This window comes from Syzygium oleosum, unplaced genomic scaffold, assembly GCF_021117445.2.
Source record: "Syzygium oleosum isolate NSW1041296 unplaced genomic scaffold, Sole_v2.1 Sole_v2.11, whole genome shotgun sequence".
NCBI classification, from domain to species: Eukaryota; Viridiplantae; Streptophyta; class Magnoliopsida; order Myrtales; family Myrtaceae; genus Syzygium; species Syzygium oleosum.
Window position 1 is genome coordinate 2,871,690 of NW_026607495.1, and position 22,088 is coordinate 2,893,777.

General features: G+C 43.8%; 1 protein-coding gene across 1 annotated transcript; it reads left to right on the plus strand.

The window, feature by feature from the left end:
• Positions 1 to 517: 517 nt before the first annotated feature.
• On the plus strand, positions 518 to 7,919 carry LOC115691594 (G-type lectin S-receptor-like serine/threonine-protein kinase At1g61370). Its single transcript, XM_030618282.2, has 8 exons — positions 518 to 1,348; positions 4,106 to 5,353; positions 5,423 to 5,530; positions 5,719 to 5,936; positions 6,012 to 6,222; positions 6,313 to 6,550; positions 7,189 to 7,339; positions 7,438 to 7,919. The coding sequence occupies exons 1-8, from the start codon at positions 544 to 546 to the stop codon at positions 7,738 to 7,740; spliced, it is 3,282 nt and encodes a 1,093-aa protein (XP_030474142.2). The 5' UTR covers positions 518 to 543; the 3' UTR covers positions 7,741 to 7,919.
• The last annotated feature ends 14,169 nt before the right edge of the window (positions 7,920 to 22,088 follow it).

Below are 22,088 nucleotides of genomic sequence, written 5' to 3' on the forward strand. Positions count from 1 at the left end.
CCTCCCAAGCTTTCAGTTGTGCAGTTGAAGCTAATTTCGATTGCATTTTTCCAATAGAAAGTGACCATAAAATTGCTCAGATTTCACTTTGGTGCCCCTAGTCTAGTCATTATCATATGTCATCCATCATTTACATATCATTGCGTAGACTACATGGTGCACAACAAGTTATCGCGTAGGCTTAATCTAATAGGTTATATCAATCCTACATTAAGAAACAGTAAGAACAGCGGGTCCCAAAACAAATACTTGCCACCTGCCTTTAATAGAATAAGTTTATATTCCAATATTTCTCTACGATATTATTAGCAATGCACTCTGATGAACAGAATTTGTTATCTGTCAATTTCCAATTCATTAGATTACTACTTTGATTCTACTAAGCAGGATCTTGCTTGCAATTGTAGCCGTTGGATTACCACCAATTGAACATCTGACAAAGACAAATATTGGCAAAAATACATAGGAGAGGAGACCATGGCTCTTCTTCTTTCCATGATTCCGTGCCCGCGCAGCAAGACCAAGGGATTCATCAACGTAAAGATGAGTTCTTGCTTCACCATCTCCCTCTCTCTCCTCTTCTTCTTCATAAGTTTTGTAGGTACTGAATCAGCCCCTACGTTTCTACGGCATTACTGCCCAAACACTACCCTCTTCACTCCCAACTCCACCTACGAATCCAACCTCAACACCCTCCTCTTTTCCCTCTCCTCTGCTGCCACTGACAGCGCCGATGGCTTCGCCAAAGCCACTGCCGGCCAAAACCCTCCCGACCAGGTCTACGGGCTCTTCCTCTGCCGTGGCGACGTCGACACAGCCACGTGCAACGACTGCATGGCCACTGGAAAACAGGATATACTCGAAAGATGCCCTGACCAGCGAATCTCTGTGATCTGGTACGATGAATGTATGTTGAGGTACTCCGATGGACCCATCTACTCGGTCATGGAACAAGTGCCTTCTCTCACGATGTACCACACCGGGAACATCACCAATCCAACCCGGTTCATGCAAGTCCTGGGTGAGACCATGGATGACATCACCGCGAGGGCTTTGGTCTGCAAGTCGGGGAAGAAAGTCGCAGTCGCGGAGGTGAACTTCACTAGCTTGCAGAAGCTATACACGCTCGCGCAGTGCACGCCAGACTTGACGGTGATGAAGTGCAACACGTGCCTCCGGGCGGCAATCGCAGGCCTCCCCCAGGGGAAGCAAGGTGGGAGGACGTTCACTCCAAGCTGCAGCATGAGGTTCGAGCTGTACCCATTTTATAATGCCTCGGCCGTGGCGGCCCTGGTGCCTCCGCTGTCCGACCTTCCATCTCCTCCTTCTCCCGTGACCAGACGTAAAGGTACGTGTATTTTTTTGTTATTTGTCTTCCACTATAACAGAAAGATCTGTCCAATTTAATTTTATTTTGGTAAACTCCTTATTCTATATAGTTTAAATTCTTGAATTGATTTTTTTAAGGGAAAAGAACATCACAAGTGTCATAGTTCTCGTACAGGGTACCCTAAATTGAGTGGCATCTAACTTTCAAAGAACGTTCACTTGAGTGACGTCTGACGTGTTATTAATTTAATATAAAATCGTCCGATATGATTCACCAGGGAAATGATGTCATCAAAAGCGTGCAGAAAAAAGTCGTTTTGCCCTTTATTATCCCAAATTGACGAATTAGGGCTAAGTCCAACTCAAACCTAACCCTGACCCTAAATTAGGTTCGACGGCAGCCAGTCTTTATCTTGCGGGTGCTGCCAAAGGTCGCCTTTGGTACGAGGGCGCCGCTGCTGGTCCCCGAGGCTCGCCACAATGGAAATCCTTCTGATTTATGGTAACATAGCTTTCTCTTCGTGGGATTGACTGGTAATTCGGGTAGTGAATATTGTAGATTTTCCCATTGAGGCTACATGCTCAAGTAGCAGCGCCTAGGACCATGCGTAATAGGGTGTGCAATGGGCTCGTGGCGATTTCCTTCCTCTCAATTTCCTGAGCAATCACTTGGTTGTCAATTTGGGGCAATAAAGGGCTAAACAACATCGTCACTGCACACTTTTGATGATATCATTTTCCTAGTCAGCCACATTGAGTAATTTTATATCAAATTAATACCGCGTTAGATTTTTCGACAAGGAAAATAGTTAGAGTCACTCAATTGAAAGTATTTTTAGAAAATTATGATACTCAAGTGATCGCTTGAAAAGTTATTGCATCAAAGTAAACACTGTATTAGAGTTATGGCATTTGTAGTGTCATTTTCCCTATTTCAAATGCCTCTTGTTGAGGTAAGCCTACGACAATCAACAAGTCATTTTTAAGTTAAACGGCAATAAGAAAGAAATAAGGGTAGTTGTCAGAGTAACTGGAATGAAAATTTAACTCCGAAATAACCTTACTTAAATCAAACACAATCAGCGCAAAATTTGTGAATGATCAACCTAAACCCAAAACTACGCAGTTCAAATATGGAAGAACCAATTCAAGGAGAATGAAAAGCTTGAATCAATACAGATGATTGTTTTCCACTCTGTAAGTCCTTAGCAACTTTATTTAGCCAAATCTACAATATCACAAACTGGTATGTACTTACAACATAATATCATGGGTTTTAGCTTTGTCAACTTAGGACGAATAATAAGGGCCATGTAGCCAGACATCACCCAATTCTTTAATACAACAGGAACAGTGGACACATTCAAGTTCGGCAGATGACTTCAATATCTTAACTCCTGAATGTCTCGATATCCTCATAATCTATAAGGACAAAGGAAAAAAGCAGCAAATACTAGGAAGGATCCAAATATTATCTGCCAAAACTGCGTCAGCTTCTAACAGTGGAGTAAAAAAGCCCGGCCTTAGCAGGTCATGGAGGCTACAATACTTTCGAAAATGATTGATGTAGAGAGCCACAGTTCTGACTGAAACCATTTTACTATTGCCGAACGAAGCACTTTGGTCATTAAAAATCTATATCGCAATGGAATGTTGGCATTATGTGATGCACTTGAACTGAGGAAGCCACTATGTATCCTGGCCCAACTGAAAACTAATTTATTCTATAAAATGAACCTATTTGAAGCAGACTCAAAGAGAATCTACATACTTTAAGCTTGATTCATAGGCCTTGCTTCGCAATAATGCTGTAGGGAAAAAGGACGCTATAAGTGCCATTATTTTCATACAGAGTACACTTTGGTGTCATAACGTTTTAATCCATCACTTAATTTTTATATTTTTATTTTTTTAAAATGTTCATTTGAGTGACTCCTATGATTTCCTTTACCGAAGAATCCGATGTGGTCTTAATTAATATAAATTATCCAACGTGGGTCGCTAGGAAAACGATACCATCAAAAGCCCGTAGAAACGATGTCGGTTGGCCTTTCTTTGCCCAAATTAACGGCAATGTGGTTGCTTGGAAAACGAGAGAAGGACATCTCCACGAGCCTGCTACACACCCTATTACCCATGGCCCCAAGTGCTACTGGCCGCAAATGGAAAATCTCCGATATCAAATCCAAAATTCTGGTCCAATGCCCATGGGAAGAAAGCTACGATACCACAAATCGGAAGGATCACCATTGTGGCGGGCCTTGAGAATCAGCAGCGGCGCTGCCTTTGGCGCCTTCGCTCCAAGGGCATCCTTTGGCGGCACCCGCAAGATAAAGATTCTCCACCATTGGACCTAATTTGGGGTTACTGTTTGAGTTGGATCTAGCCTTAATTCATCAATTTGGGTCAAGGAAATGGCTAAACGATATTGTTTCTAAACGCTTTTGATGATATTATTTCCCCGGTGAGTCATGTCTAACGGTTTTATATTAAATTAATGTCACATCAGATGTTCCGGTAATACTTAAATAAACTTGACATTTTTAAAAGTAATGACACTCAAGTAATTGACTAAAAATTTTCGACACCAAAGTGAGCGTCTTACAAAAGTTATGGCACCGGACGTGTCATTTTGGCGATTCCGTGTTTATCCTTTTGATCTGCTTATAAGAGAAGTTTTGCAAGGCATATTTTCACAAATACTTCTTGAATCTATTCCACATTGTTCCAATGACTCTGCACTTGTGTTCTTTACTCGTCTTCTACCTGCTTCAAGCTCTTCAAAGCAGCACAATTTACAACATAACTGCATCAAGTCCACTGGTTCAGAACCAAACCCTTGTCTCTAGTAGTCAAATCTTTGAGCTCGGGTTCTTCACGCCTAATGGATCAGCAAAGCAGTACGTTGGAATATGGTACAAGAACATGACTCCATCCAAAGTTGTATGGGTGGCCAACAGGGGCAAGCCACTTGGACACACAGATCAATCTGCGAGTTTAATAATTGGTGAAGATGGAAATCTGAAGCTTCTTGATGGGCAACAAAACAGTGTGTGGTCTACTAATGTCTTGGCAAAGTCGAATTATTCTACAGCAGTGCTTTCAGACTTTGGAAACTTCGTTCTTCAAGACAGGAATGCGAACATAATGTGGGAAAGCTTTGATGAGCCAACCGACACTCTCCTGCCAAACATGAAGATCGGAGTAAACGTGAAAACAGGAAAGAAACGAAACTTGATTTCCTGGAAAGGCGAAGATGATCCCTCGTTCGGAAGCTTTGTCGTAGGATTTACACTGGAGACACCGCCTCAGCTTTTCAGTTGGAATGGATCAAGTCCTTACTGGAGAAGCGGACAGTGGGAAAAAACCAAGTTCATCGGAATACCGAAAATGGACAACACATACATAAATGTCCAGCAAGATAATGTCCAGGGAACACAATATTATTCCCTCAATAATTACAACAACTCCATCTTTGGATATGTTTTCATCTCATCTGAAGGATCTCTAAAGGCGGTTAGTTGGGCCAATCACTGGTTAGCATTCTGGAAGGCACCGGAGCCAACTAACCCTTGTGAAATTTATGGAATATGTGGCCCCTTTGGAGTTTGCAACTCGTCTAGTTCACCTATTTGCAGATGCTTAAAAGGTTTTAAACCAATATCAGACGAAGAATGGAACAAAGGAAACTGGACCAGAGGGTGCCTTAGGGAAATGGAATTGAATTGTCAGAAATCCGCAAGCACAGCAACTTCAACGACTGTCGAAAAAGATATGTTCAGGAAAATGGAACAAATGAAATTGCCTGATTCCGCTGATTATTTATTGATAGATGATGCAGAAAGATGTCAAAGTTGGTGCCTAGCAAACTGCTCGTGCTTGGCCTTTTCTTATGTGAATGCTATAGGATGTATGGCTTGGAGTAAAGACCTCCTAGATACTCAGCAATTCTCCACGGGTGGCGAAGACCTATTTATTCGACTTGTGGATGCGGGTGTGGGTGCGGGTGCGAGTGCGAATACAGGTTCAAAAGGTTGAATTAATATGCCTTTGGTTTTGCACTGCCTATGGTTCTTATAATATATTTTCCTAGGTTCAGGTGTACCTACGCGGACAAAACTTATCATCAGCCTAAGTACTGTTTCTGGCATCATCTTATTTGGAGCTGGTATTTCAGTCTGTTGTCTTTCAAAGTGGAGAGGTAATAAAAGATATACGGTTTGTTGCTGTCTTAAGGGTGATTTTGCACTAACTGCAATATAAGAATCTTGAATTAATGGTAAAACCATGGCTTCAGAAGCTAAGCAGTTACTACTATAGAAACACTGCTCTGCTTCTAATGTTCTCATGCTTATCTTGAGTTGATTTCGTTCTATCTTTAAAATGCAGGGAAGTTGAGGAAAATGACAATCTCGAGGCTCTTTAGGTCAGTGGCTGAAGCCAGCAAATCAGAAGAACTGCTAAGGCAAACTGCATGGAAAGAGCAAATGAAGGAAGATGATGCATCGAAATTGGTGGTTTATGATTTTGATAGCATACGCCTCGCGACAGACAACTTCGACGCGAAAAACAAACTCGGGCAGGGAGGGTTTGGCCCAGTTTATAAGGTAAAAGAAAAGCCATCTACGAGGGAAATGAAGAGATCATCCAAGATCTGATAGTGCTGTTCGTTTTTGAAACAGGGAAAACTGAACAATGGTAAGGAGATAGCAGCGAAGAGACTTTCGAGCGGCTCAGGCCAAGGCATAACGGAGTTCAAGAATGAGATCCTTCTAATATCCAAACTTCAACACCGAAATCTGGTGAGACTCCTCGGTTGCTGCACTGAAGGAGAAGAAAAGATTCTTGTGTATGAGTACTTGCCGAACAAGAGCTTGGACGCCTTCCTTTTTGGTTTGTCTCACTCTTTGAAGAACTTATCTCTGCTTTCAACAAAATCCATTACTGAAACTAGACATTTCTTCTGTTTGCAACCTTTTTTAGATTCAAAAGTGAAGAAAAATCTTGGCTGGAGCGTACGCTTCCGCATTATCCAGGGGGTAGCAAGAGGGCTGCTCTACCTCCACCGTGATTCTTGCCTTAGGGTCATACATCGAGACTTGAAAGTGAGCAACATTCTCTTGGATGAAAAGATGAATCCCAAGATTTCTGATTTTGGGCTGGCGCGGATGTTTGAAGGCACTCAAGTTTTGGTAAATACTCACAAAGTTGTGGGGACACTGTAAGCTTTCTTACTCATGAGGCGATACATCACCTTGAAAGCTTATTAGCAGTATAATGTGCTCACCTTCCCTTCATACATGTTCCTACTGTTGCTTTACTATTAATGAGAAAAATCTTCCATGTACATCTTGAAAGATTTTGATGGAACCACTACCAACTGTTCTAAAAGCTTAAACTGTTAAGTAAAGACGTGATTTATTATTTTAAATATTCCAACACTCCCCCTCACGCTTAGTCAAGTCTTTTTGCCAGTATTAAGCGTGGAAATATTTAGTTGAGGAGGCAAATAAGGGCTTCAAAGATTCGAACTCAGGACCTCCTGCTCTGATACCATGAAAGATTTTGATGGGACTACTACCAACTGCTTTAAAAGTTTAAGCTGTTAGATAAATACGTGATTTATTATTTTAAATATTCCAACACACCCAATGGTTCCAATATGTCCGTTTGCTCCGAGGTAATTATAGACCAGCGCTTCATGCAAATGCTAAAAGATATGAGAAATACAGTACGCTTCGAGTTGGAAGTTTATCACCCTCCAATTTTCTCACCTCTCATGTCATCGTTATTTAATCTATCAATTTTTTGTTTGAACTGTACTTCAGGAACCATCCACTTATGATATTTTGTCTGCAGTGGCTACATGTCTCCCGAGTATGCCATGGGTGGGACATTTTCTGAGAAATCTGATGTTTATAGCTTTGGGGTACTGCTATTGGAGATTATCAGCAGCAAGAAGAACACAAGTTTAGATTACCCCGGGCAGCATCTCAATCTCGTCGCTTATGTAAGTGCGAGATCTGACTTCGAATTATTGTACCTCCATTTCAGTTTCCAACCATGGGTAGTCCTTGAAATAATCTAACAATCGACCATTTGTTACAGGCATGGCACTTGTGGCGTGAAGGTAGAGAATTGGACCTGATGGATGCAGCCATTGCTGACGCATTTTCGACGTCAGAAGTAATGAGATGCATTCAGGTAGGGCTTCTCTGTACGCAAGACCATGCCACAGATAGACCCAACATGTCGGTTGTGGTTCTGATGCTGAATGGGGAGTCCAATCTTCCGCAGCCGAAGCAACCGGCATTTATATTTCAAAGCTCGCCGGTTCATGAAGTCCAATTACAAGAAGGAAGTATCCGGTCCATGAATACCATCACCATTACTACGGTCGAAGGAAGATAAAATTCTCATATGCATATGCAATCTTTTGTTGCATTTTTATGTGTAATAATGACGTAAATATAGAGATTGTGAGGGAATCTGAGTTGCTAGCTCTCTAGTAGGATAGTTTTACATGTGCATAGACGCACAAAAGTTATGAACGTCTATACGCATGGGGATTATATCAACCCTTTTTGCATGTAGAAGTGTTTTCCATCTCAACATTCCCAGTTGCATCCATAATAGTCTTTTTGTGGAATTTCGGTGCCACTTGGGGTTCCGTCAAAGAGGCTAACTGTTGATAGTTAAATATTCGTTTAAAAGATCATTTATGCATTTGAAATTTTTAAGGATCAAATCCTCTTTCAAAAGACAGAATTTGATCCCTAAGCAAAAACAAGGGAACATGACACCATAAGTGCTATAATTTTCATACACTGCTCACTTGAGTGTTATAACTTTTTTTTAATCACTCAAGTGTCATAACTTATGTACGGCGTTCAATTGAGTGCTATAATTTTTTTTCCGATCACTTGAGTATCATATAACTTTTCAATCGATCACTTGAGTACTATAATTCTCTAAACACTTTCACCACAAATGTTATGCCAAGTCAGATTTTTGGCACTTAGGTGAATGTTTTAAACAAAATTTGGCATTTAAGTGATCAATTAAAAGTTGTGGCACTTAAATGAATGTTTTTTTATAAGTTGTGGCAGTTAAGTGGTTGAAAAAAAAAATAATGACACTCAAGTGAGCGTCGTACGAAAGTTAAGACATTTGTGGTGTTTTTATGCCCAAAAACAACGATCCTGCACCATCTTGCATTGACATTTCTATTTGCACATCTTTGCAACTAGAAACAAGGGACATTGTGGTCTTAGTATCTTGGACCCTATGGCAAGATTTAGGGATCACAAATGCATTTCACAAAGGTTAGGAATTAAATTAGCCGATAACAACGAAATTCAACCCCTAACCGAAAACATCGATATTGCGTCATCATGCATTTACATTTCTCATTGTATTTCTTTTGCACGTAGAAACTACGGACAGTCTAATTTTAGGATATTAGACTCGGAGGCAAGAACTTTGATCAACAAAGTTGCCAAAGCTCACGAACCCTTCGAAACCACAGTTGGACTCAACCTTTTTATCGATAAATTTGGCTTAGCTTCTCTTGCTTGATTCAAGGCCCAAACGAACTTGGAAACTTGCAAATTATGTATCACAATGAGCGTCTTTGAGTCTATTTTTTCTAGTGGTATGTGGCTCGTGGCTAAGTCCAAGAAGGTGTAGTTTCCCAAATTCACATTAATCCAAGGTGTCGGCTAATCCCTACATCAAGCGAGCAATCCAAAAAATAGTGATTTAAGGCCATCGAAGTAGGACTTCCCGATATTCGTTTGGCCTGAAAATTTTACACAATCTATATCTACTCCACTCTGGATTTCAGTAAAGATGGACGAATGACGACCATGTAATGGCCGCTTCGGTGCCACTAGGCAATTTGCCCAAGCCCGACCCAGGACCCAAGTTGACTGATTTTAGTGGCTAACAGGATCCCCCAACTTAAGGGCCGGCTGTATGCTTTTTGATTGTCTTTGATGAGACTTGATGACGCTTGATTGACATTGTAACTTGATTGACAAGGGTCAAACAAAGACTCAATGGATGAAGGCTTGAAATGTTGGACAAAGACCAATGGACACTAGGGATTTGAACCGGTGGATATTGGCTAAAACCGTTGGGCAACAACCGGCTTGGTCGGTCACTATGTAAAGGGATTCAAGATTCTCTCTCATTTCCATCGTCATTTTCAAGCTCATTCTCTAGTCTTCATCTCCCTCAACTCTCTCTAGCCATGAAAAGCCATAAAACCGTGAGCTGAGGAGCCCAAAATCGTGAGTAACGAGTGAAGGTTGAGGAAACTCAAGCAAACTGGTGTCGGTTTGTCGCGACCTACCCTTGCGGTTGCACCACCTCGGGGTTTGACTAATGGATTATTAACCCTAGACTTAACTCGGGCTCTCTCAAGCCCATACCAATTTGCGACTTTTGGTTCAAGTTATTTGTGACATTCTGAAATCTGACCCACTTGGGATTTATGAAATGAATGATTTTATGAACGTGCTTGTAGTTAGATCTCGCCCGGAACTGATCATTCATGGGATACTAACCGTTAAGGAAAGGCTAATTGGGGATTTAAATTCGCAAGACCAAAGAAACTCGATCGTGAACTGACTTCGACCATAAAAATTGTCGAGGTGACATTTTGAGCCAATGTAGGCCGATCCAAGGATAGTTAGGGATCAATTCGCTGCTGTCATATTAGTGGATCGCTGGTGATTTCGCTTGACCACGAAATGAATTGACGAATGACCCCAAACCTATACCAAACGATCGTGCCCGTCGGAACTAGCGATCGATCCTCGCGATTAAGTATCAACTGAGGTCGTCACGACCCGAGTGAACTTGAACGTGGCATGATTCAGTATCGGCCATGGGTCAAATGTGCGAATTTCCCCAAAAGCCACCCGTTAGTCTGAGATACGCTCAAGTTACGTTATTTAAAATTTAGTCATTAATTAGAGACCAAGTTGAGCATTGAAAATTTAGAAAGTCACGACAAATCATTTGGACGACGTTGTTATTAGCATGATTAGCCTTAGAATTGTCCGAATCCTTTAGAAAAATCGAATTTCGGCGAGAAATGGAAAATGACCGTTTTACCCTTGAGACTTTGTTAAGGCCAAGTGTAAATGGGGAAGGGCATTTTGGTCATTTCACCCTCACTTTAGAAATAACAATTTTTGGACAATTTTGCCCTTGGAAATTTTGTGAAATTTCAATTTTGCCCTTGGATATTTTTTGTAAGGATTAATCTGGACCGTCGATCTTAGGATAAGATCGAATCTTGACCGTTGATTGGAAAGTAGAGAGAGGGGTAGGATGGTAATTTTAAAGAGAGAGACACCAATTATTAGTGTCAAGCCTATTTCTTCCTCTCTCTCTCTCTCTCTCTCTCTCTCTCTCTCTCTCTCTCTCTCTCTCTCTCTCTCATTTCTTCCTCACGGCAACCTCATTCTCTCTCTCACTCTCGGCAAACTCCCTCTCCCTCTCTCCCTTGGCCGAACCTCCCTTCCTCCTTGTGCCGCGTGACCAGATCAACCGCACGCCGGAGCCACCGCCGCCGCCGTGGCCGTTCGCCTCACACCACCCTCATCATCTCACTTCACCCTCTTTCCCTCTCTTTCTTGGCCTCTTAGATCAGCTCAGCTCCGCCGGAACAGCCGCCGTTCGCCCAAGGCCGCCGTGCGCTCGCCGGTCTCCTCGGCCGCTTGGTGTCGCCGCCGGTGAGTCGCCGGTAAACCTTACCGCGTCGCCGCTGCCGCTGCTGTTCACTCTCTATCCAGCCACCGTTGAGACCTCAATTTCGCGTAGGAATCACAAGTAAGTGATATCCTAACCCTCGCCTAGGATAACGGGTATTTTCGGGTTAGTTCGGGGCCGTTTTAGTGAGTTTTAGGGGTTAATCGTGGAACAATGGTTGGACTGATTTGGCTGAGTGCTTTGGGTGAAATTGTGATGAGTTTTTGAGGTGGAATTGAGGTTAGAATTGATTGGTTAGGTAATCGGAATGATTCCGAGTGATTATTGTGGCTTATTACGCGAAAAACGGGCCTAAATGTGCCGTTATGATGATTTTCTGTGGTGGCCGAATTACTGTTCATGCTGTGGCCGAATTAGTGCATATTGATGATTAAAATATAGTGTGTGTTGGTTCGGGGGTTGTCGGTAGGAGTACGACACCCATGAATGGCGGAATTTGGCCTAAAATGCAGAAATTCGGGTTAATTGTGCACGTGCGAATTGAATTGGGTTGGCTGGTTTGTGTGGCTATTGTGGCTTGAAATACACATGAAAATGTTGAATTTATGCCCATGTTAGTGGCTGTGATTGTGAGCCCAATGGAGGCCTTGTATGCTTGTTGAATTGTGAATTGATTGGTTGAAATGTGGACCGTTTTATGCACGCATGGACTGAATTAAATTGACTGGCAATTGACCATGATTGGGTGTTGATTGAGCATGTGAAATACGTGAGGTTCGATGTGTGCATGGGCCGAGTTTGATCGGCTGGTGATTTGGCATGTTGGTGCGTAAATCGAACGAGTGAATGAATGAGAAATTGTGTGAAATATCGTGCGTGTGGTCACGAAAATCCCTGAGGCGGTACTATTATGCGGGGAATTGAGCCGTCCTGAGACGGTACTATTACGCGGGATGATGCCCGGTATTACCGGAAGACGGCCAATGTCACGCCCCGTATCGTACGAAGCATGAACATCCGTTTATAGGTCGAAATGTGGTGCGACGCTCCCAGGTTACGTCACCGACCCGAAAACCCAAATAAGAGAAAACACGCCACATGCGGAAACGACGTATATATATTATATATATACACCCAGATAATTTAAAAGCAACCATGAATAGCAAGAACTAACCATTAACAACTGATTAAAAACAACATATGCATTCATTAAAAACACTTATATACAATATCCATTATAGACAAAATACAACAAAAGGGCCACTAAAACAAACAGGGATCGGTGGCCTAGGGGGATCGGACTAACCACTAGAGGCTACAGACAAAAAGGGGTTGGCCTCTACTCCTAACACTGAGATCTGCCCTAGGGCATCCAGTCGGGGTCAGATCCATACGTCTCGGAAGAACCCTCGGACTGCTCTGGCTCCTCCTCTGAACTCATAGCCTCACAATTCATGGCCGGAGATCTGAAATGTCGGTTTTACCACAACCGTGAGAAATCTCAGCAAGTACAAACCACTAATCCTAAACTAGGCGAACGTGCACCTCCAGAAGGGTAAATAAAACGCATCAAACAATGAACCAGTATAACATTAAAACATTCCCGGCTCACAGCCCAATTTACTATCTCAACCCTGCAGGTTAGGCATTTTATATTACCACGATAATCACAGCACAGGCGCAATCATACTCAATCACACGTGCGCCATACGCATGCTCATGCTCGTTAGTGTCAGCCTCACACACAAATCACCGGCACGCACCTCAGCCACATACACTGGCACACATTTGCCATGCTTATGAATCAGCTCAAACGACGCACGTTGGCACACTGCTCATTTTTATATATTATCAATCGACCCGAAGGTCACGACCCGAAGGCCAACAACACTTCACGGCCTGCGCCAAGGCGCTCATGGCCCGGTGTCTCTAGCCCGCGTAAAACGCATCAGGCGCAACACCGATCTCCTCACGAACCAGAGCCCGCGTAAAACGCATCAGGTTGGTCGTCTTCCGGACGAACCGGGCATCGTCCCGCGTAAGACACCTCAGGACGGCACGACCCGAAGGCCACGACCCGAAGGCCATAATTGAATAAAACGACCCGTAGGCCCGACCCGAAGGCCAACAGTTTGATAAAACGACCCGTAGGCCCGACCCGAAGGCCACAATTTAATAAACTCAAGTATGTACTTCAAAGCACTCAATTTCACTCGTAACACAACATACTTTGCGAGCTACATCCCGGGAATTCAAACCAATTGCCAATGCCAGAATGCCAAACACGATCATTCGACGATTAAACAAATTTAACGCATTCTCGGTACACCCAATTATCTCCAAATTGAATCCAATCAACTCAACGTTTACTCCGCACATTTAATCCAAAGCAATTCCACACGCCTAGGCCCGCCACGAGTAAATTCGATCTCGATAATTGTTTTTATCGACACGGGGCCACTTAATAGGATTAAACAAGTCCCAATCAACCCATAACATGACTAAATTTCCAGCCATTAATCCATAAACCATTTAATGCTCAACTTAGATAAATTTAGGCATTTTCGGTACTGAATGAACAGTACCAGGTCTAAGCACCAATTAGGCCTTAAGCCACGTTTAAATCATCTCATAAAGCCCCAATCACAATTACTAATTACCCAACCACCAAATACACTTAATTAGGCCTCAATTAAGCCTAATTAGCCCCTAAAAATGCCTAAATTCTTGCCATTAGTCAATGAATCAACTAAGTCCCAAATTAAGCAAAATAATGCCAATTTCGGTACTGATGAACAGTACCAGGGCAGCAGACTAATTAGGCCTTAATTCACCTCTAAACCACTTCATTAAGCACTAATTAGGTCCCCTAATCACTCCACACAACATTAGGCATATCTAGACCATGATTAGGCTTAATTAACCCCCTAATTACCCTCTAAAATGCACAAATAAACTAATTAAGGGTTTAGGGGTTTATACTCGCCTATTGATGACTCGGGACGACGAGAACGGGCGGTCGATCACCGACGCGCGGTAAGGATCGACGGCGGCGTTCCGGTTGCAAGCCGGCGGTCACGGCGCACGACGGGAACGACGATTCGCGGCTGTTCTTCACTGTTTGAGGCTGGAAATAGGGCCGTGTGGGTGGCTGAACAGAGGCGAGAGTGGCCGCCGGTGGTGCTTTGGATGGTGGCCAAGCGAGCTTCCGCCGGTACTGTTCGGCGTGAACACATCAGAACTTGTAAACGTGAACTGCAGAACGTAAACGGGAAAGAAGAAAGGAATTCTCGGGGGATTTGGCCGAATAAACTGAGAGGAGAGAGAGAGGGTCTGGTCAAAGTGAGTCAATAAGGTGTGGGTGGATTCCAAGTGTCAACATCTTGGCCATTTGGACAATTTTGCCCTTGATCCAAGGGCTAAGATTCAATCTAATCCAATTATTTAGGGGTAAAATGGTCATTGGTCCTTAACCCAAGCTGACCAGACCTGGTTTAGCCCTAACTCACCTTGGTTAGTCCCCTAATTAAATCCAAAATTCGGAATTGTCCAAAAATGGCCTAGGGGCATTTTCGTAATTTTTCGATCCCGAACCGAAATTCCAATTTTTGTCCATACCGGTCCTACATATTCATAGTAGACATAATCCGGTATCGGATCCTTAAAATTCATCCGTTAAGCCCTCGAAAACCAGTCCGAAAGTTTCGAGGGGTAAAACCGTAATTTTTCGTTCCGGGGTCGAAATTTCAATTTTTGGCCGTATGCACTCCAGACGTGCGTGGCCACCCCAAAATGGCATCGATTCCGAAAAATAATTTCGTTTGGGCCTCGGAAACGGGCATCGAGGTCCCCAGGGGCAAAATTGTAATTTTCCCCAATTTCTGTCGAAATTTCCGTTTTCAGCCGTACTAGTCCCAAACATGCGTGGCCACTCTAAAATGACGTCCGTCCTGCCAAATAGTCGTAATTACCCTTGAAATTTTGATATCAAAGTTCGGGCTCAATATCGCGATCGAAATAGCTCGTTTTGAAGTATTAGGGCCTCTCACTAACGGGCGGCTGTTTAGGTGTTACGCGTATTGACCTAGGATTGTCCGAGTCATGATGGCCTCGAATTTCGAGAGAACGAGAGGAATTATCACTAGCACCAGGGTCGCGATCGTTCGGATTAGAATCGGGATTCATTTGTCAGGCGTACTTTCGATCGTGCGGAATCACCCGCGATCCGATCGTACGTTACTGACGATATCAACCCGTCATTTTCCTAAGATCGGCCTATATTGGTTCAAAATATTTCCTCGGCGTTTCTCGAACTTGGCACTCAATCGCGATCGGGTCCTCGGTCCACGTACCTGTTCCTATTTAGCCGTTCCCAATTGGTTAGTATCCCGTGATTGATCAGGTCCGGGCGAGACTTACTAAAATCAAACAAGAATTAATGCACACTTTATTGGTCCCGGTAACGGGTCAAAATTCAGGATGTTACAACTCTTCCCCCCTTACAAAAATTTCGTCCTCGAAATTTGTAATCTACTCTTACTCCTCAAACAGGTGGGGATATTGACGTCGCATGGCCTCTTCACTTTTCTCAAACGGCACCTTCTGTCCATTGGTGTTCCCAGACAATTTGGCCACTAGGACTGTCTTATTATGTGGTCCCCGATCCTTTCTGTCCTTAAGCTACACTAGCCTCTCCACGTACGACGCTTCGTCGTCTACGTCTGTCTTCTCTTAACGTGGGTCATATTTGGTTCATAATTTCTCCACATCGACTCGTGGAATACGTCATATACTTAGGACAGATTAGGCGGCAAGGTAAATCGATAGGTCAGATTTCCAATCTTTTGCAGCATATCAAACAATCCGACATACCTCGGCTCAACCTTTCTTTCTTGCCATATCAGGGCAATCTTTTCATAGGGAATACTTTGACTCACATTTGGTCCCCAATCTCAATACTCTAAAAGTCGTCGTCTTCGATCGTGTAAATTTTTCTGACGACTCTACTTATCTGTCCGACTCAAAGTCCCTTTCGCACTGCCAAAAGGTGCGCAGACCTAATCGGTCTATCAGCTGTCGTCCCAATGGATCATGTCCTTTCTGACTTCTCAGCAATTCCTCTACAACATCCTTTGGGGCAGGTTCCCATTTCGACATCGGAAATTTCCGACGGTCACATTAGCCTTCCCGGCTTATAGTGCTGTGCCATCTCTCATAGGCATGTCAAACACTTGATCATGAGCTTGGCCACATTTATTCTTATACTATTCCACCAGTAATGTTGCTACAAGTTTTGACACACCCTGGGTACTACTCGGGTGGACACTATACTTACTGTGGAAATTTCCACTCAAGATTTCCTCCTCGAGTTTTGCCTCATCGGGTACACACAATCACCCTTAGAACCTCAAAAATTTCTATCCCCGAATACATGGAAATTCGACTTTCGCTTATCGGCATCCACCTCAATGACTCTTCGTATCTCGTGATCCACATAATGCCATTCCTTGTTCTGGGCCTAGATTTCCAAACTAATCCTCAAAGAGGCCAACGGATTCAACATTCGGCTTACCTCAAATTTAACTTCCGAGTCCCTGAGCCTTCCTAACAAGGTTCATTCCTTGATCACCCCATACGCCTCAATCGACTCACGACTTAACGCATCTATTACTCGTCTAGCCATTCCATGGCGACACCGGTCATTGCAATCAATTCCCCGTCGTGCATCAGATAAATCATCTCGTACGGCCTCAACTAGCACGACGCATAATTTGTTACTCTACCGTGTTGCCTCAATACACATCTACATCTTCTTAGTGAAGCGTCACTATAGACCTCGAATCCTCCCGGTCCAGGTTGAATATTCAATACCGGGGCAATCATCAGCCTACACTTCAACTCTTGGGAACTCCATTCACAGTGATCATTCCATTCAAACGGATTTCCTTCTCAATCAGTCGTGCCCATAACACGGCTATCAACGAGAATCTTCCACAAAATATCGATAATCGTCAGTCAAATCTATAACACTGTCAACCTCTATTATTGGCATCAATCTTGGCCACTTAGTCCTCTCCTCAACTTTAGTCGGGTTCACTGTAATTCCATTTCCCCTAGATTATATGTCCAGGGAACGTTATTCTATTGAGCCAAAATTCGCACTTGCCATACTTGGCATGGAGTGCGTATTCTCTTAAAATTCGCAACACCTCAGTCAGACTTGCTTCTTATTCCCAGGCTCCTCGAGTCTCCCAATACATTGTCAACGAAAATCGTTACGAACTAATCCCATAATTCTTCAAACACTCGATTCATTAGGCCTACAGAAGTAGCGAGGCATCCCTTAGACCAATGGGCATTACTATGAATACGTAGTGCCCATACCTCGTCTGTTAAGCAGTCGTAATTATATCCCCTTGTCATATCCTTAACGGAAAATTTCCAGTCCGTAACACGATCTTGGGAACATTCTCGTTCTAAATTCCTTGCCGGTGACATCCGTCCATAATTCAATCTCAGAGGACACTAAAGTTTATTGCAATTGATCGAACAGGCTATTGATCCTCGGTAATGGGTACTCATTCCTTTTTGTTACATGGTTCTGTTGCCGGTAATTTACGTACCATCTCAAAGTCCTGTCCTTTTTCCTCATACTAAATATAGGAACTTCCCATAGAGATACACTAGGGCGAATAAAATTTTTGTCCCCGAGTTCTTACATCTGAACTTTCAATTCCTTTGATTTCCGGCAAGGACACTCAATACAATGCCCTCGAAATCAGTTCAACTCTCGACCAAATCTGTCATGATTCCACTTCTCGTTTTAGTGGCAACCCTGAAATTTCTAAGGAAAGACCTCGGAACGTTACACGCCTCGTTAATTTTTTTGACTTTAGTTCCGTCACGATCGGGTCAACCACGCCCACTAACGTCCTTCACAACCTTCATCTGATATCTAATCACCTCAAGCAAGGGCATCCAAGGAATCGAGATTCCTCCTCGACTTTCCTGAAATCCAAACCTAGGACATCCATTCGGACTAAACTGGATTACCCTATTGTCATAATTCATTATGGCTTTCTGCCTTATGAATCATTCCGTATCAATCTCCACGATAAAATCGTACATGGCCAATACTGCCGAGTCAACACTCCTTTCTCTATTATCAATTACTGTCTCACAGTTAGGACACCTCAACGACACCATCACCTTATCATTCGAGGAATCGTCACACCAAACGTGACTCAAATACAACAGACTCAATCCTGTCCAGTTTAACTAGTTGTTCCGACTCCCACCTTCGATGCAAGCCTCAGGACGACTCATTCAATAGTTCGGCTTTCTGATATCCTTCCTAACCGATGGGATGAGCAATCTATTTCCATGCCATTTACTTCTTCCTGAAGCGACGATTATCCTTATTCTGAGCATACCATGATCCAGAAGTGGTTGCCCCTTCTCACTAATCTCGCTCTATCACGTGGGCTCATTCAAGCATTTTCACATCATTCCCGATGTTCAATGAAAGCATTAGGTTTCGGAGATCTGACTTCAGTCCGTCTTGGAATTTCCGAACCTTGTCCTGTGGATTCTCAACCAACCAAGCGGACTCCTTTCCATATCGTTCCACAGTCATCTGCTCTCAGTGAAGTCATATAAACTCCGTCAGTTCCCTTTTTGGGCAGTCTCCGGGAAATATTCTCCCATAGAAACTCTTAACAATCATGGCCCAAATCTAAGTTGTACTCATTGGGGACATCTTATCCCTGGTGGAAGGCCATCAACAGCTGGCATGATTCTGAAACGGATACACCGCCAACTTTACTTTCTTCATCTCGGTGCACTCCAATGTTTCAAAGGCTTTCTCAACTTTCGCTATCAATCCCGGTGCAACCTTGGGGTCACCCTTACTATTGAACTTAAGAAAGTTTCACTCGAGAGATTATTCCACCAGTTGATGCACTCGCCTATTAGCCACTATGTGAGCTTAACCCTACTGGCATTATTTCCAATCACAGCAGTAATCGCTGCAGCCCCAACAGCCTAGGCAATAATGGTGCTCCCTTCCTGAGCTTGCCTGCCCACACATTCCCCATTTCTGATAGGATCTGAGTCACAACCTCGAATCTTAGGTCTCAGGCTCATGGTCTACAGCACTCGACTGCTACCGAGTTTCCTTACTCATCACACTGCCATTCTTGACGCCTCACTATACAGCTACCTTCTATAACCCCCCCTAAGGGATTAGAAACTTAAACCAATCTACTCAGTCTAAGTCTTAGGCAGGTATCAAACAACAATCAACACTCAGCATATGGCCTAACATTTATCCAACACATCACCCAAGGGGTTTGCATACTCACCTCAGGTCCTGCCGCACTTGCACTGCAAGGGTCACACCGAACAATCCAAACACAATCAATGCACAATGGTCAGGAGATGCATGTAGCACACGAGGTCACCCTATTGGCTACCCATGGTCTCATCGCTCCTTATCACTCCAGACCTCGACCAAATTCGACCGAGCTGACCTTGCTCTGATACCAATTCGAACGTGGATGTCACGCCCCGTATCGTACGAAGCATGAACATCCGTTTATAGGTCGAAATGTGGTGCGACGCTCCCAGGTTACGTCACCGACCCGAAAACCCAAATAAGAGAAAACACGCCACATGCGGAAACGACGTATATATATTATATATATACACCCAGATAATTTAAAAGCAACCATGAATAGCAAGAACTAACCATTAACAACTGATTAAAAACAACATATGCATTCATTAAAAACACTTATATACAATATCCATTATAGACAAAATACAACAAAAGGGCCACTAAAACAAACAGGGATCGGTGGCCTAGGGGGATCGGACTAACCACTAGAGGCTACGGACAAAAGGGGTTGGCCTCTACTCCTAACACCGAGATCCGCCCTAGGGCATCCGGTCGGGGTCGAGATCCATACGTCTCGGAAGAACCCTCGGACTGCTCTGGCTCCTCCTCTGAACTCATAGCCTCACAATTCATGGCCGGAGATCTGAAATGTCGGTTTTACCACGGACTATTTTAAAACTCTTTTTACTGTGCTCCCAACAACTCAAATAAAACACCAACTCCTAGGAATAACCAAACAGCCACTTCTCCGATCTGCTCCGTCTCCACAGGGGTGCACGCTCAACGACCGCTGGATGAAATGCAGCATCCCAAAAAGTGGTGGTGTCCTCGGCATCCTACGGCTGGGGGTCTGAAAATGTTTCGGTTTACACAACCGTGAGACGAATCTAAGCGTGTACAAACCACTAATCCTAAACTAGGCGAACGTGCACCTCCAGAAGGGTAAATAAAACGCATCAAACAATGAACCAGTATAACATTAAAACATTCCCGGCTCACAGCCCAATTTACTATCTCAACCCTGCAGGTTAGGCATTTTATATTACCACGATAATCACAGCACAGGCGCAATCATACTCAATCACACGTGCGCCATACGCATGCTCATGCTCGTTAGTGTCAGCCTCACACACAAATCACCGGCACGCACCTCAGCCACATACACTGGCACACATTTGCCATGCTTATGAATCAGCTCAAACGACGCACGTTGGCACACTGCTCATTTTTATATATTATCAATCGACCCGAAGGTCACGACCCGAAGGCCAACAACACTTCACGGCCTGCGCCAAGGCGCTCATGGCCCGGTGTCTCTAGCCCGCGTAAAACGCATCAGGCGCAACACCGATCTCCTCACGAACCAGAGCCCGCGTAAAACGCATCAGGTTGGTCGTCTTCCGGACGAACCGGGCATCGTCCCGCGTAAGACGCCTCAGGACGGCACGACCCGAAGGCCACGACCCGAAGGCCATAATTGAATAAAACGACCCGTAGGCCCGACCCGAAGGCCAACAGTTTGATAAAACGACCCGTAGGCCCGACCCGAAGGCCACAATTTAATAAACTCAAGTATGTACTTCAAAGCACTCAATTTCACTCGTAACACAACATACTTTGCGAGCTACATCCCGGGAATTCAAACCAATTGCCAATGCCAGAATGCCAAACACGATCATTCGACGATTAAACAAATTTAACGCATTCTCGGTACACCCAATTATCTCCAAATTGAATCCAATCAACTCAACGTTTACTCCGCACATTTAATCCAAAGCAATTCCACACGCCTAGGCCCGCCACGAGTAAATTCGATCTCGATAATTGTTTTTATCGACACGGGGCCACTTAATAGGATTAAACAAGTCCCAATCAACCCATAACATGACTAAATTTCCAGCCATTAATCCATAAACCATTTAATGCTCAACTTAGATAAATTTAGGCATTTTCGGTACTGAATGAACAGTACCAGGTCTAAGCACCAATTAGGCCTTAAGCCACGTTTAAATCATCTCATAAAGCCCCAATCACAATTACTAATTACCCAACCACCAAATACACTTAATTAGGCCTCAATTAAGCCTAATTAGCCCCTAAAAATGCCTAAATTCTTGCCATTAGTCAATGAATCAACTAAGTCCCAAATTAAGCAAAATAATGCCAATTTCGGTACTGATGAACAGTACCAGGGCAGCAGACTAATTAGGCCTTAATTCACCTCTAAACCACTTCATTAAGCACTAATTAGGTCCCCTAATCACTCCACACAACATTAGGCATATCTAGACCATGATTAGGCTTAATTAACCCCCTAATTACCCTCTAAAATGCACAAATAAACTAATTAAGGGTTTAGGGGTTTATACTCGCCTATTGATGACTCGGGACGACGAGAACGGGCGGTCGATCACCGACGCGCGGTAAGGATCGACGGCGGCGTTCCGGTTGCAAGCCGGCGGTCACGGCGACGACGGGAACGACGATTCGCGGCTGTTCTTCACTGTTTGAGGCTGGAAATAGGGCTGTGGGTGGCTGAACAGAGGCGAGAGTGGCTGCCGGTGGTGCTTTGGATGGTGCCGGGCGGCTCGCCGGTATGCTGTTCCGGCGTGAAACAGTACTCGAGGAACTGCGTAAA